Here is a 15,289-nt window from a genome sequence, read left to right as displayed (position 1 = left end):
TAGCTTTTAATGGATGTGATAAAAATTTGTTAAGTGAGATTAGTTTCGCAGTACCAGAATCCTAAAGGCTGGATGCTTATGAACAAGGTGGAACATAGCACTTTTTCAGTCATAAGCTTTAGCAGCATCCAGTTCAGAGAATCAATCAGCATGAATAAAGCAAACTGGGGTGCTCTCCTAAGCTGATGCCATGGGGTGGGGTTTTACTCTTTGTTCAGATAGCATCTTGCTGTCTGTAAGGACCGCAGTAACTGAGAAACGCTTGAGACATGTTCCTGTAATTATTATATAATGTTTTTATTTCTCAAAGCCCACCCTTGCAGTGCAGCGAAGTTCCACTGTGACAATAAGCCTCATTAGACTTATACTGGGTGAAATTTTCAGATGCGCGAAGGCCTTTGGCAGATGAGGGATGAATGCATGTAAATCTGTAGTAACACAGTATCCTGTGGCAAGTTGGTACAAGGTTAAACTATGTACCTGCCAAAGGAGTAGCATTATCATTTGAAAGGTTTTCATTTCACTGCCTACCTCCTTTCTCAAATATTTCTGAGCAGCAGACTCCAGCCAGATGCTTTTTGCACTCTGTTGCATGGTGAAAACTGCTTGTTTATTCTTATTCTTACCTTCTGCTGTATACATAACATTCAAGAGTTAGTAATCAATACAGAAATCTTTCCTTTTAACACAGCAGAAAGCCTTTTTTTTTTTTTTTTTTTTTTTTTTTTTTTTTACCCTTTTAAAATTACCTGAAATTCAGGAATCTTACTGAATGCCTCTTGGAAATCCAAGTGGAATGTATCAGCCAGATGGAATCCACTGTGACAATGTTCTTCAGGCTCCCAAAGAACTCCAACAGAAACATGAGATCTGACTGTCCTTTACAGAGCTGTCGTGACTTTTGGTAAATTATTTCCTTTTTTTCCAAGTGGAGAAAAATACGTACATAAAGTCTATTACTTCACAAGTATATGAAAGAATAATTCATTCTTGGTGTTCACTAATAGGGTGCACTGTGTTCCATAATTTGACTCCTCTGATATAGTCTATTAACTTGCCTGGTATAAATGCCATGTTTACTATTTGGTAGCTCCTTAAAAATGCCCTTAAATTCCTATTACAAAATTAATGTAATTAATTAATATTACAGTTACTTCTCCTCTTTTTGCATTTCTCTTTCTGCTAATTCAGTAGATTTATACTTCCAGACATTATGACTCATTCCAAGGTTACAGAAAAGCTATAGGAAAATATTTCTTTACTGCAGCCTCTCAACAGCTCGTGAAATGAACAATAAAGCTAGAATCTGCCACTTATGACAAAATTGACATGGCAAATAACATCCTTTCAAAGTTCTTTACTGTAGAAAATGACCGTGTTTCTGCAGTACAAAATTTTGTCTGCCAACAGCAAACTCTCTTCTTTCAGCCAGACTGAGTGGATGGTGATAAATCTTGCAGATGGTGCAATTAGGAGAAAAAGTCTGCTACGAAAAGGACCAATGACAACCTACATTCTAAATAAGAGATCACATTGGGCATCAAATTGAAGCCATGAATTTGTTCTTCTTACACTTTTCTACAAAGCATTTGAAGCAATAATATTAGTAGGGATTAGAGCTGAGAATCATAGTCCTCAGAGTACTCAGTTACTGGTATTACTTCAGCCAGAAGTGTGCTCAAGAGGAGGTGAGAAATCAGGGGTTTGGGCAGAAGTATCACTGTGGGTGATTGAGGAAGTTTCAAGGAAGAAAACCTGAAGTAGCCTCTGATTAGATGAGGGTTGACTTGTAGTTTGTAGGATCACCCTATAGGCCTTTGATGCTTTCAGAGGATCATAGAATATCCAGAGTTGGGAGGGATCCACAAGGATCCTCAAATTCAACAGCTGGCTTCACACAAGACCACCCCAAATTCAAACTCTATATCTGAGAGCACTGTTCAAACACTGCTGGAACTCCGTCAGCTTCCATCTATGCCCACTGCCCTGGGCAGCCTGCTCCATGCTCACCACCCTGTGGTGCCCCTTTCCCTAACCCCCAGCTGACCCTTCCCTGGCGCAGCTCCATGCTGTTCCCTCGGGCCTTGTCGCTGCCACAGAGAGCAGCTGCCCCTGTGAGGAGCTGCAGCCGCCATCAGGCCTCCATCAGCTCCTCTGCTCTGTGCTGAACGAACCCAGGGAGCTCAGCTGCAACACAGAGACCTTGCCCTCCAGACCCTTTGTTCTGCAAGTCCCATTTTAAAAGCCTCAAGTGTAGTTCTGATTGTCTTGTGAATCCTTTGTACTTTGGTTTATAAAAAAGATAGAATCATGTCTACAGAAGGACCTAGAGTGGTTCAATGGGCCAAGGTTAACTGCATGAGTTTCAATAGGGCCAAGTGTCGGGTCCTACATTTTGGTCACAACAACCCTACAGGCTCGGGGAAGAATGGCTGGAAAGCTGCCTGATGGAAAGGGACGTTGGTGTATAGACGGGAGGTCGGCTGAATGTGAGCCAGCAGCGTGCCCAGGTGGCCATGCGCAAACTGAGCTGAGTTGGCCCTCGGCGGCCGCCGTCGCCGTCAGCTGAGCGGCGTCACGTGACGGCGGGCGCTTTGCGGAGCGGCGCTCCCCGGCGTTTCTCCAGCGGTCAGCGCTGCTGCCGGCCTGCTGGGGGTAAGTGGGCGCTGCCCGGGCCGTGCCGCTCACCGGGCTTCGTGTGCGGGGCTCCCGGGTGAGGGTTGCCAGGGCACATATTCTTTTGCGGGGCTGTGAGCGGTCCGTTTGGGGGGGAGGCAGCCCCTTCTTAGTCTGCCCCACGGCCTCCCTGCCCGCCCCGAGCCCGCTCTTGGCAGCCCCGTCCTTTTGGCTGCACGAGGAGCGGCTCTGGCTGGGCCTCGTGGTGCTGAGACACCTCTGGTGGTCGCTGAGGGGGCACAGCGATCGTTGCCGTCTTTGTGGGTGTCTGATCACGGAGGTAGTTTCAGAAGGAAATCAATTTCATTGCTTATTTTATTTTATTTCGCTCTTGTTAGCGTCGTGTTTTCTTCACTCAGTGATGCAAAGGTGCTGCGCCTGTTAAGGGTGGGACAGGAGGTGCCAGTTTGCTCTTAATAACTTATGTAACGGGAAATGAAAAGGCCCACAAACAGGGTGGGTGGGAGGCCTGGTCCGGTTTGGGCTGTAACAGATTCCTGCTCCAGCCGGGCCCCGAGCTTCTGCAAGCACACTTCTTGTTTTGGCATCACAGTCAGCTGGAGATTAAATCATAAGGGAAGGAGAAAGCAGAAGTGGTGAAGGTCACTATCTTAGCCTATGTAAGGTGGTACTTGCTTTATATAGGGTTTGTTTTTTTCTGCTAGTGTAGTTTATATGCTTGTATGCTTTTTTATTTAACTAGTTTAATAATTGCAAGTGGCTGAACTAGATTGGTCCTGAAGTACAGTGGGGAGGCTGGTGTGTGTGTGCATGGAATTGTCAGCCTTATCATCAGTCCTGATTTGCAGGCGGCTTCTGTTGTATGTAGGGGTACTTGAGCTGTGTAGAAAAGATAGTGTCATTAGGTTGTTTGAGAATTAACAAGGCTGGAAGTAATTTAATAATTATTGTATCCTACCAACCTTGTTTGTGGTTAGAATTCAGTGTATGGCATGTAAACCCTCGTTTGCTTCAGGGAAGGCATCATGGTAGGTGCTTTGGTTTCTCAGAAAGTACTGAATATGATTTTAGGAAATGGGGCACTTGAAAACGGATATTGTTTTATTACTTTATTTTTTACTTGAAAGCATTGGACAGATACTCAGCTCACTAATACTTTAACAAAAGCTCTCAAATGTAACTTTTATTTTTAGGTGTATTCTAAATATCAGTTAAGATGGATATTCGAGGCGCTGTAGATGCTGCTGTACCAACAAATATCATTGCTGCCAAAGCTGCAGAAGTTCGGGCAAACAAAGTAAACTGGCAGTCCTACCTCCAGTAAGTAAAGTTTTTTCACAAATCATTGATTGATTTATTACTTATGTGTTAGACTTCTTGGGATTTTGGGGTATACTGAAACATTACAATGCAGGACAGGCTGTCATGATGCCATTAGAAAAGTTGGAAAACAAGTGGAACAACTGGAAAAAATCTAGGAAAACAAGCAAGTAAATCAAGGAATAATTGGAAGCAAATACTTCATTATGAGGAGAGCTGTGCTGCCATTTCACATTAGGTCAGAATTTACTTTAGAAGTAATAGCAATGGAAATAAGTAACAGCAGTGGAAACTGGGAGAAATAAAAAGGACAAAGAAACAAGGGAGCGGAAACGGATTTGTGTGTGAGGTAGAGAATGAGGTAAAGAAATGGAATTTTGCTTGTTCTCTCATCTCTGTAACCTGAAGGGAAATGCAGAATTCTTGTATTCCTGCATTATTATTGACTGATATTCTTGACTATGAGGAATACTCACTGTGCAAAGTGTGAAGCGGTATTATCTCTTGAGTGTCCAGGTATGGTAGCAAATTAGCTTCAGTGTTAGCTGCTTTGTAACTCAAGTGGCAGATATCTTGATGATTCCAGAGGTAGAGACACTGCTGCTGGTGCTTTCTGATTATCACTTCATCAATTCAGAGAAAGGCAGGTGTTTTTCCATGTAAAACTGTACATGTGCAAGCCGAGAAATGCTTGTGCAGTAGGAACTGATGAGTGACAGCTGACTTGAGTGCTGAGCTGGGTAGTCCAGTCTTGCCTATTCTATTTGTGATTTTGTTGTTGTTTTTTTTTTCTTCTTCTTTATATGTCTGTATGGTAAACTGGATTAAGGAACTGATCTATAGTGGAAACTTTTTCTGAGTTATTTTTCAGATGAATTTCTTCCTGGTTTAGTTCATGGTGTGATATTACAGTGACTGTGCAGGCAAAAAAGCAAGTTTGGGGTTGTAACTTGAGAGTGGCAGCTACTTGCCGACACGTCTAAATGACTTTTGCTGTTACTGTTTATATGACAGAAAATGTTCTCTGAGAAGGAAGGCCTGGCAACTGTTCTGTTCTGTTGGCTGATTTGCAGTTACTCAGGATGATAGTGGGAGTACAGTTGTTCACTGTTGATCCGTTGACTGTGGGATAGTATTTTTCATGGAGTCTCTAGTGGCTCATGTTATTGAGCTGTTAAAATTGAGCTGTTGCTTTTCTCATATGGGAGATGGTTCTGTGTGGTATGAAGTTGCATTTTTGAATAAATATAGTACTAATTGCTTGACTCTGTTTAATGTGGCCTACCATTTATAATTTGCCTTTGTTCTGGGATCCTCTTTTCTGTGATTATGTATAAAGATTGGGCGGTTTTGTTTATTTATCAGCAATTTTCTGTATAACTTCTTTTGACCAGTAGGTAGAGCTGATGGTTCTTTTTCAGATCCTAAATGCACAATTTGATTTTGTTTTGCTATGGACTCTACAAAAGAAGAATGTGCTAATTATTTTGTTTCTGATGTATTGGGAGGGTAATGTACTGCATCTGGCTGTCTGGCTAGTGATTGTATTGTGAGACTGCTCAGTGCTTGATGTCCTCTGTAAGTCAATGAGGTTGTGTCTTGTTTATTATTGCTCTTAGCCATAAATATAATCTTTGTGCTTTATATTTACTGATAACAGCTTGGCTGGCTGACTAAGGTAGGTTCAGGGATGAGCATGAGTGATGCTAGAGGGACTAAAGAGCATTGTGAGGAGAACTAGTTGTTTAGCTGAGGAGTTTCCTTATCATTAGTTATTGGAAATGTTATATAAAGTTTTGCAACTTCTGAAGAGGAAGCATCCCTTCTACTTCAGCCAGTTTTGGGCATGATAGAGTCTTTGAGGCTGGCTGATGCTTTAAGGGTTTTTTTGAGAAGTCAGATGTTGCAGCTGTATTAGCTGGTATTTCTAGAACGAAGCACGCTTTGGCTGGAATTTGCTGGCTTCTGATGACCTGCTAGAAGCAGGTCAGAGTAGTTTGTTCTCTCTGGGGAGTAGAAGGAAGCTGGTGTGCTGGTGGTTTTCAAGGACACTTTTCTTTGTTCGCTTCTGAGCTGCTGTTCTGATGGTCTGTACAGTTAGTGGTTTAAGTGTCCGTGTAAAAGTATATTTTTCTTAAGTTAACACATCAACTTAAGCGTGACCTGATTTGTGTTCTGTGAAGTGTGGACAGCATTTATGTAGCTGGAAGTAAAGAACCTCACAAGAAATGTGTTTTGTTTGTTTTTGTTTTTAAATCTGGCTGCATCAGTTCCGTAACGGTGGTTTAAAGGCAGCACCACTCACAATAGCAATGGAGTTTGGATCATGAAGGAAGGGCTTCTGAAGTTCTTTTCTGCAGTGCAGAAAGTTCCTCAGTGCAGAAGCAATATGGCTTGCTAACAGTTAGGCTGCACTAGTCTGATTTCTTTTTTGGAGTCAACTCAAGCTAAAGATTAACCAGCATATTGTTCACTCCATCTGAAGGTTATAGCTGTAAACTAGATGTCAAACCACGCTAACATAGCTGCTGATTTTTGATGTTTTCTGTGTATACTGTTATCACACATGTGATATGTACAGTCATCATACCTAAATATTGTACTTATGTTTGCTGCTGCTGACTTTTCCAAAATGAGGCTGAGGAATTTTTTTTTTTTAATTTTATTACTGAAACTCAGAAAACCAAGCTGGAAGTCAACAAGATTTCTTCTTGGGAGAAAAAATAAGCAGACCTTGGAACAATTGAAGAGGAATTGTTTTGGAAACTAAATGTGGTTGAGGGCAATTAGTTCTGTGCCTTTTGATTTTTTGAAACTCTGAGGAGGTTAGAGATGTTGATGCTGTTGTCTGGTTGAAACTGTGGTACGCCACTGTTATGCTCTGTGTGGTTGTTTTCAGCATTTGCCTCAGGGTAATACTGTCTTTATAGGGTACTTTGTCCCTAATGCAGTTTTGCTTGTTAAAGGTAGTAAATGATTTCTTGGAGAAGTGAACTCTTTGGAAATTGCATCTTGCTGCACTGTAGGTTTTCTACGTCTCTGTTGTCCAACAATTGAATCCAGTAAATGGCCTTTTGGTGCATGTGAAGTAATGTAGATAACCAGATGAGAGATCATGCCTTGACATTGTGGTAGATAGTTAAGAAAATGAGCCATGCATTTGTAGCAGATGGACAAGAGTCCAGCATCATTCAAAGAAAAAAAGGAAGAAATGCTGCTGGAGAGAATCTGTAATAATTAGGGGGAAGGAAAAAAAAGGAATCATAAGTTTGTGAATCATCTTGACAGACCAAGAGCTTTTAAAAGCAGCGGTCTCGCAAATGTTGCTTCTCTCTTACATGTGGCCATATCTACTTCCCCCCATCCTTGCAGTCTAATGTGAGATGAAAGCAAAAATTTGAAAGCTTTCTTCCTTGAAGTTTGGCAGACCTTTTATAACAACCTGCCTGTAAAAAAAAAAACAAGGCTTCTCAGGGTAATGCTTTTTCAATCATTAAAGCAAAAAATGAAAAATTCACCTCAAGTTATCTCTGAAGTGCTTCCTGAGTGGCAGTATTCTTACAAACAGATAGTTCATCTGGTTACTTTATATCATTATTATCTAGGTGTTTCTAGATTGGCCAGCATTGAAACATTAGGGCAGTAAGGAACCAGATGAAGTTTAACAAAAGCAAGTGTAGAGTCTTGCACCTAGGGAGGAATAATTCCATGCACCAGTACAGGTTGGGGGATGACCTGCTGGAGAGGAGCTCTGTGGAGAGGGACCTGGGTGTCCTGGTGGACGACAGGTTGGCCATGAGCCAGCAGTGTGCCCTTGTGGCCAAAAAGGCCAATGGCATTCTGGGGTGCATTAAAAGGAGCGTGGCCAGCAGGTAAAGGGAGATGATCCTCCTCCTCTACTCTGCCCTGGTAAGGCCTCATCTGGAGTACTGTGTCCAGTTCTGGGCTCCCCAGTACAAAAAAGGCAGGGATCTCTTGGAAAGAGTCCAGCGGAGAGCCACAAAGATGGTGAAGGGCCTGGAGCATCTCCCCTATGAGGAAAGGCTAAGTGAGCTGGGTCTGTTTAGCCTTGAGAAGAGAAGACTGAGAGGGGACCTGATCCAGGTCTATAAATATCTAAGGTGTGGGGGGCAAAGTGGCGAGGCCAGACTCTTTTCAGCAGTGTGCGGAGACAGGACAAGGGGAAATGGCCAGAAGCTGGAGCATAGGAAGTTCCGCACCAATGTGCACAAGAATTTCTTTACGGTGAGGGTGACGGAGCACTGGAACAGGCTGCCCAGGGAGGTGGTGGAGTCTCCTTCTCTGGAGATATTCAAGACCCGCCTGGACGCCTACTTGTGCGACCTGGTGTAGGGATCCTGCTTTGGCAGGGGGGTTGGACTCGATGATCTCTGGAGGTCCCTTCCAACCCCTACGATTCTGTGATTCTGTGATTAGTGGATGCTAATTTGTGGTAGTTATGGCCAGTATTTATGGCAAAGGGTTGGTTCTTTTTCAACTGCTCCAACTATTTTTAATAGGAGAGAAAAGAAATAACTTAATCTAAAAGGCAGAACGCTCATCACTGTAATTATTTTTTTTCTCTATAATTACTTCAATTTTAGTAGAAACTACCGTGAGTCTTCCATCTAGTAAGTCTTAATTGCCTTTGCTCAGTGTAAATTAGAATATTCCTTAAAAAGCAATGAAATGCAAGAATAGCAGGTGATGTACTGAGCTGCTTATGTTCTTTGCTTGAAAATTAAATAGGTAGAAGGTGTTTTTTGTAATGAAGCTATCCTCATTAAAGGAAAAATAAAATTGAGAACATGGTGTAGGTCTTATTTATGTTTCTGTAGTTTATAAATTCATGTGAAACAAAAAAAAAAAGTGAAAATTTTCTGTGAGTTTACCAAGATCTTAATGGAACATTTAGTTGAGGAGTATCTGGAAACCAACCTGGAATATGGAAAAGATTAATTAAAAGAATCTATGCTGTGTGGCTTTGAAAAGTGGAAGAGGCAGCTGTGTCAGTGGAAATGTGAAGAGATGAATCTTGGAAATACTGGAACAAAGCAATGTGTAATACTTAACATACCCTCTGATTTTTATGCAGATGATGGTAACGTGTACAGTTTTCTTCTTTCCTGACTCGGTCCTGGTATTAACTAGTCAAGCTAGTCACCTACTAGTCAATTTAAAAAATAAATAAGTAATAATAAAAAAAATTCCAAGACTACTTGATTTAAAATCAAACTTCTTACCTGAAGAGTACCAGTCTGTACTGTTCTGTTTGGTGTGATGGTAAGTTTTGTATTGTAGCAAACCACAAAAGACATGATATTGTGCCAGCTCTACAGCTGAGTTAACAGTTTACTGAGATAGCACTGATGATGGCACTAACCCCTTGAATATTAACTTATTTGTCATTATTTGTTTTGGTTAAAGATAAGATCAGACAGATCAGTTAGCCTATAGTAGCCTCACAACAGTTGACTATTTCAAGCCCTCTTACTATGTGATTGGATGAGCTTGAACACAGATAAACTTTTAAATAGCTGTGAAAAGCTGAAATGTCTTGATTCCTACTGTATTTTTAAATTTTTATAAATTAACTTCTCTCCACTTCTTAAAGTTCTCTTCATTGCTTATGGCAAACTTAAAAGAGCAATTAACTTCATTTTTCAGCACTGATTTCAGCTTGGGTTATTGTTATTCATATTTTGTATTATAATTTTGGCTTATTGTATTTCAGTTCTTTTAACTATTTTCAGTGACCATTGCATTCCTCCTCTGAAAACTTAAAAATGACTTAGAGAATGCTGTTAAACAGAGACAATGCACAGGGAAGGATTTGGGGAGACTGTTCATTGTGTGTGATACTAGTTGCAGAAAGGACCTCTGTTCTCTGTTGTAGAATGTAGGATTGGTAAAGCAGTACTGTTGAGATACCAAGTTGAAAGAAGGATGTTTTGAAATAATCTGCTCGTGTGATACTAATGGTTCTGTGTTTTGCTTTTCAGAGGGCAGATGATCTCAGGTGAAGACTGTGAATTTATTCAAAGATTTGAACAGAAAAGAAATCCAGAAGAGAAACAGGAGCTGTTGCAAACAGAAGGCAATCAAGTAACTTTTCTTTCTTTTAATAATACCTTTTCAGGGGAGGTGGATGGAAGGAAACTGTATTTTATAGTTGACAGTACAGTTAAGATGTTATGGAAGAAGTATAAGACCTGTATAAAAATATACTTTTTTTTTTGCTAGATGTACACTCAGCCTTCATTTAATCACCTGGTATGTTATTAAAGAGGCAGGCAGGAGAGAGGGTGAAAACTGGGAGATGCACTGAAGACATAGAGCTTTCTGGTTTTTTTTTTTCTACCTTAATTTTAGAGTATTCTGTGTTTTTTTTTCCCCAAGTTGTAGTGTTTGACAACTATGTAATAGGTAATAATTTGCATAGTGACAGAAACATATACAGTGAATGTCATGTGCCATGCTAATTACAGTGCAGCAGTTCAGAGTTCTGTGTTCCGTGTGACAGAAAATTTTCTTGTAGTGTAATGCCAAGTGGTATCTCTATTGCAATTAAGATGTTGGGATGCTCAGTGCCTATGTAAGACTTTATGGAATCTCATTAATTCACAATTTTACGTTATCAAAAGGAGTGATGATGATATTACTAATATTAATGTCTCTTATTTTCTAGTGTGCTAAAACATTTATAAACTTGATGACTCATATCTCCAAAGAACAGACAGTTCAGTACATTCTGACTATGGTTGATGATATGCTACAAGTAGGTCAATAATCTGTCTTATTTTTAAGTCTTTAAATGAATGTTAGAATGCTTACTGAAGTCTCCTTCAAGCTTATATAGGTTTCGTATTCTATGAAACTTGCAGGTTCTGTCTTCAGAAAGAAGTTAAATGTCAGAGCTAAAGTTGCATGGGTGATTTAGTCTTGCATATATATGTTCATATTCTAAAAAAAAATATGCCTATATGTTTTTCTGTCAGTTCTCAATCCTATTTGTTATAAAATTTGGATATTCAGGAACAATTTGTGACCTCAGTTATTTCCCAGTGTGTAGATAGGATGTGACAACGAACGTGAAGTTGTTGAAGCTTTTCCTATGAAGGTATCATTTTGGCCACCCTTTGCAAGAAGGCGTAGTTCTTGCAGGTTTGGATTTCCAACATATATACACTAGGACAGTATGTCTGAAATTTTGCATAGTTAAAACTGGAGACTTATTTTTTGACTGAGAACACGTTGAAGTTATTGTGTTTTCCTTCTTTCAATCCTGTCTCCTTCATAGCTGTTCTAAAATTAACTTATCTTTGATCATTTTAGCTGGACTTCATGTAGCATAAGTGTGAATGTTCAGTGATTTATTTGATTAAATTCATTTTTTCATTACACTGATCATCACGAAACTGAGGCTGTTCATTAAGACACTATTCCTGAGACCTTGGGGTTGAGGGTTTTTTTTTCGTTCCATAGTTTGAACAGCAGACAATAAGATATTTGTGTGTGGCTTTCGATACGTGCCTGATAGAATACTAAGCACTTCAACAATGTGTCGTTCTAAGAGTAATGAGTATCAGATAACCAGTGATACCTAGTCCTACCCAGTAAATGAAGAAGATAGAAATATGCAGCCCAGTGCAGTAACTTTGCTACATTGAAGGAAGAGTTGGCTGCAACTCTGACACTTGGTAAGATGCCAGTATTTGGATCATGCATGCATTCAGGTCATGTTGTGCTGTATGCATGGCACTTCAGTAAGTGGGCTTGCCTAGCTAATTTTTCATCCATAGTGTTGTTACTAGGGTGCTGTATCCATGGAGGAAAGACCTTCAGTTAGTGGGGTTTGATAAATTTCTTGGGGTAGTGGAGACTGAGATACTGTACTCATGCAAGTTGCCTTATTATAGTGTTTTGAGCAGGTTTATCTTCCTTGGTAGAGAGTTTTGTACTTGTTTTTAGTAGCTTGACTTCAAAGAGGAAGCATCTCTTTAGAATAACAGCATCTTATCCACAACCTAGAAAGCTTGTGGAAATGCTGAGGAAGAACAGAAATCCAAATATTGCATTTTCTGAAAAGATGTTTAAAACAACTAGGAAATATAGCTCCCCTTTCTCCTTTAGATTTTCGTGTCTTCTCTGATCTTCTTTAAAGATGTAGGTGCTTTGCAAAGCTGTTGTTAAACAAAATGCTAGAAGCAGTTGTGCACAATGTCCTATTTCAGGTGATATCTTGTGTTTTAGCCTAGAAGCTCTCTAGAACAGATTTGAGTTTGTTGTCTTCTTGGTGCTCAGGTTGCCTGATGTGACAGCTGAACCAGCTTTTGTATGGAAGTAAAAACAGGTGGAAAACTTTGTATAAACTTTATTGAAGAGGAGTGGTGGTCCTCTATGAAAATGGCATTGTTTAACTAGTCTCTCACTCTCTTATTCTGGTATATTTTTTTACTGAATCAAGTAGTGGAGCTCTGAGAAACAACTAGGGTTCCCAAGTTCAGTTCTATCCTCCCTAAATTTTGAACTTTGTTAGTGCTGAAATAGACTGTATCTGCAAATAACTATTGAACTGAAAATTTTCCATGGCCTCTGGTAATGTATATTGGCTTATCAATATAATGAGGAGCCAATATATTTGTCTTATATTAAATGTTTTTGCAGGTCTCTCTCTTTTTTTTTTTTTTTTTCCTGACTCTCTTAATTTCTACAGGAAAATCATCAGCGTGTTTGTATCTTCTTTGATTATGCTAAACGTGGTAAAAACACTGCATGGTCCTACTTTCTGCCAATGTTGAATCGACAAGATCTTTTCACTGTTCATATGGTAAGCTTTCAATAAATCTTGGTAGCTGGTACAGTAAAATGCTGTTTTTGATTTTCTTCTGGAGATTTTGGTGTCTGAAACTGCTTAGACTGCAAAGTTTCCTCTTGCAATCTAACTGTGTCATTCTTAGTATAAGCTGCACTTGACTACTTTTTAGAAGGAAAAGCTGTATTGTTTGTTGACGTCTTTTTCTGGGAGACTGGAGCAGGTTTTCAGTATTCAGAAAAGAAGAGGCTTTAGAGTTAGGCACAGTAAGACAACCTTTGTGATAGCTGTCAATTAATGGTTGCTGTGCTGTATGAATATTAGAATTTAAGTTCTAATCCAGTGGTGGGAAATATCTCACTGCAAGTTATAATAATGCCGCTTGAAGTCTGCTTACAATGGTTTGTAAACATACTGGTGAAGAAACAGTGGTTTTACTGTTGTGGTGGCTTTACTCTGGCTGGCAGGAAGACCCCTGTGCAATCACTTGTCCAGTCTTACGCAGTGAGATGGGGAGGTATTGGAAGGGTGAAAGTGAGAAAAATGGTAATTTGCGATAATGGCAGTTCAGTAGTTGAAGGGGAGAGGTAGGAGGGAGACAAAACAACAACAAAACAATACAAAACAATGAATTACAGATACAAGGGTTTCAGAAGCATGGCAAACTGGAGATCTAGTATCTCATGTTTCAGAACAGAAGGGTTTTTCAAGTTATTTGACTGTGTTCAGAAGTGGATTTGACATATTTCAGGACAGAGATCATTGTACTCTCATTTGTACTCCCTCCAGCAAAGAGCAGTGGTGCTGCATATATCTGTATACAGTGCAGTGCAAAGGTGCATGAAATAGTCTTTTCACTGCATCATGGAGCTGCATTCAGGCAAACTGACCCTTGCCTCTGTAACTTCTTATTTAGACTGCTTCTTAATATATAAATATTCCATGATCACTGTGATCTCTGAAATAGGCTCAAGTATTTCTGCAGTGTAGAGTTAGTTTGAAATTATTTGGAAAGGCTAATATAGGAATGCAGTCTTCTGGTTCATTGCATGTGTTCTTGCACTGCAGATTTCATGAAAACACTGAGCCTGGCAACATTTTTGCCTCAAGTTCATTATTAATTTTCATGTTTCCTTTTGGTTTTCTGCTCTTCTTTTTCAGGGTTGGAAGTTTCTTCCATCTTGAAAATGACTTGCTTCAGCTTAAGGGAAAGAAAAGCCAGCTTGAATAGCTTGTAGCCATTAAGCAATTATGGCATGTGCCAGTGCAGAAATAAGCACACTCATGTATGTTTTAGACCACTGTGTCATAGGGCTGATAGATTTATGACTGTAGTAGTATCCTACAACATTAGCTTGTTGATAAACCCATTTTTTGTAGCTTTTTGTGAGTTCTATCAGCTACAGCTATCTGATAACATTCTGAAAATATACCACTTATTACAAAGCAGATACAAAATAAAGTTACTTGGAATAGAGATCCTCTTACATAGGAAACAGATTTCTCTAGGGGGTCATGTTTTGTTTAAACTTGATTTCCAGATACCCTCTAACACTAAATCCTGAAACTGTTGTGTCTGGAAAAATTTTTTTATTGTATTCTCTTTCAGGCAGCAAGAATTATTGCCAAACTGGCTGCTTGGGGGAGAGAACTTATGGAAGGCAGTGACTTGAATTACTATTTTAACTGGATTAAAACTCAGCTCAGTTCACAGGTAAAAACCTACTTCTGCTTAAATGTTAGAATGACTTTGGAAACACCAGTTCTTGAAATTTCAACTTAAGATTTTGGATTAAAAATAAACTTTTTTGGTTTTTTTTTTTCAGTTGGTTACTGTTCATTCTCTTCTGGACACTAAAAAGAAAGCATGAGATTTTTTTCTTTGTCTCTTGATGTTTTGCTTCTCATAACTTGTTACTAGGACGAATAGCGGCAGGAGGTGAATATGGAAAAGCTTTTCCAGTTTACTATACTGAGTCTTTTTCAATTTAAAAAATTTTTATTTTCCTCTTGAAGCTAAATAAATTTTGATTTGTTTGGACAGTATTTGTATGGCCTTAGCTTAATGTGAACTGCTTACTGCTGGCTTGTCCTTCAGATATGAATTTTTCTCTTTTGAATTCATTTTTTTGAGATTTACCTGGTTCTTTGCCTTATCAAAGCCTAGTGATTTGGTGATTTGTCATTCTCTAAGGTAGTTTTGTAACAGAAGCGGAGTCCAGAGAATAAAAAAACATAGGTGTATTTTTCAAATTGTAGGTTTATGAAGAGTTCTATTTTTTTTTATCTGGAAGAAAAATCTTCCAGATAAAGTTGGAATTCTGCTAGAAAGATTCAAGGAAACAGCTTTTAAGCCCTAGAATGAAGATGGAACACAGTATTCTGTAAATCTACACTTAAACTACAAAACAAGTCATGATGGGGTATTTGTGAAATAACTGCATTATATTACTGTAATATATCGAGCAGAAAAAATATCTAATGGTCTTAGCTTTTTATAACTATAGGGATGGGAGA

General features: G+C 39.4%; 1 protein-coding gene across 2 annotated transcripts in view; it reads left to right on the top strand.

Annotated features, from left to right (window-relative positions):
* Positions 1-2,509: 2,509 nt before the first annotated feature.
* Positions 2,510-15,289, top strand: part of ATP6V1H (ATPase H+ transporting V1 subunit H) — a 38,767-nt gene continuing 25,987 nt past the window's right edge. Inside the window, exons 1-6 of one of the 2 annotated variants that reach the window (XM_031612788.2) lie at positions 2,510-2,655; positions 3,831-3,957; positions 9,960-10,062; positions 10,646-10,735; positions 12,674-12,787; positions 14,382-14,486. In XM_031612788.2, the coding sequence (XP_031468648.1) occupies positions 3,854-3,957; positions 9,960-10,062; positions 10,646-10,735; positions 12,674-12,787; positions 14,382-14,486 (516 nt within the window). In that variant the 5' untranslated portion in view covers positions 2,510-2,655; positions 3,831-3,853. Of the gene's footprint in view, positions 2,656-2,689; positions 2,714-3,830; positions 3,958-9,959; positions 10,063-10,645; positions 10,736-12,673; positions 12,788-14,381; positions 14,487-15,289 lie in introns of those variants that run through there. The other variant, XM_090137587.1, reaches the window with a different exon arrangement.

Source organism: Phasianus colchicus, chromosome 3 (assembly GCF_987193195.1).
Source record: "Phasianus colchicus chromosome 3, bPhaCol1.hap1.1, whole genome shotgun sequence".
NCBI classification, from domain to species: Eukaryota; Metazoa; Chordata; class Aves; order Galliformes; family Phasianidae; genus Phasianus; species Phasianus colchicus.
This window is presented reverse-complemented; position numbering and strand designations above follow the sequence as displayed.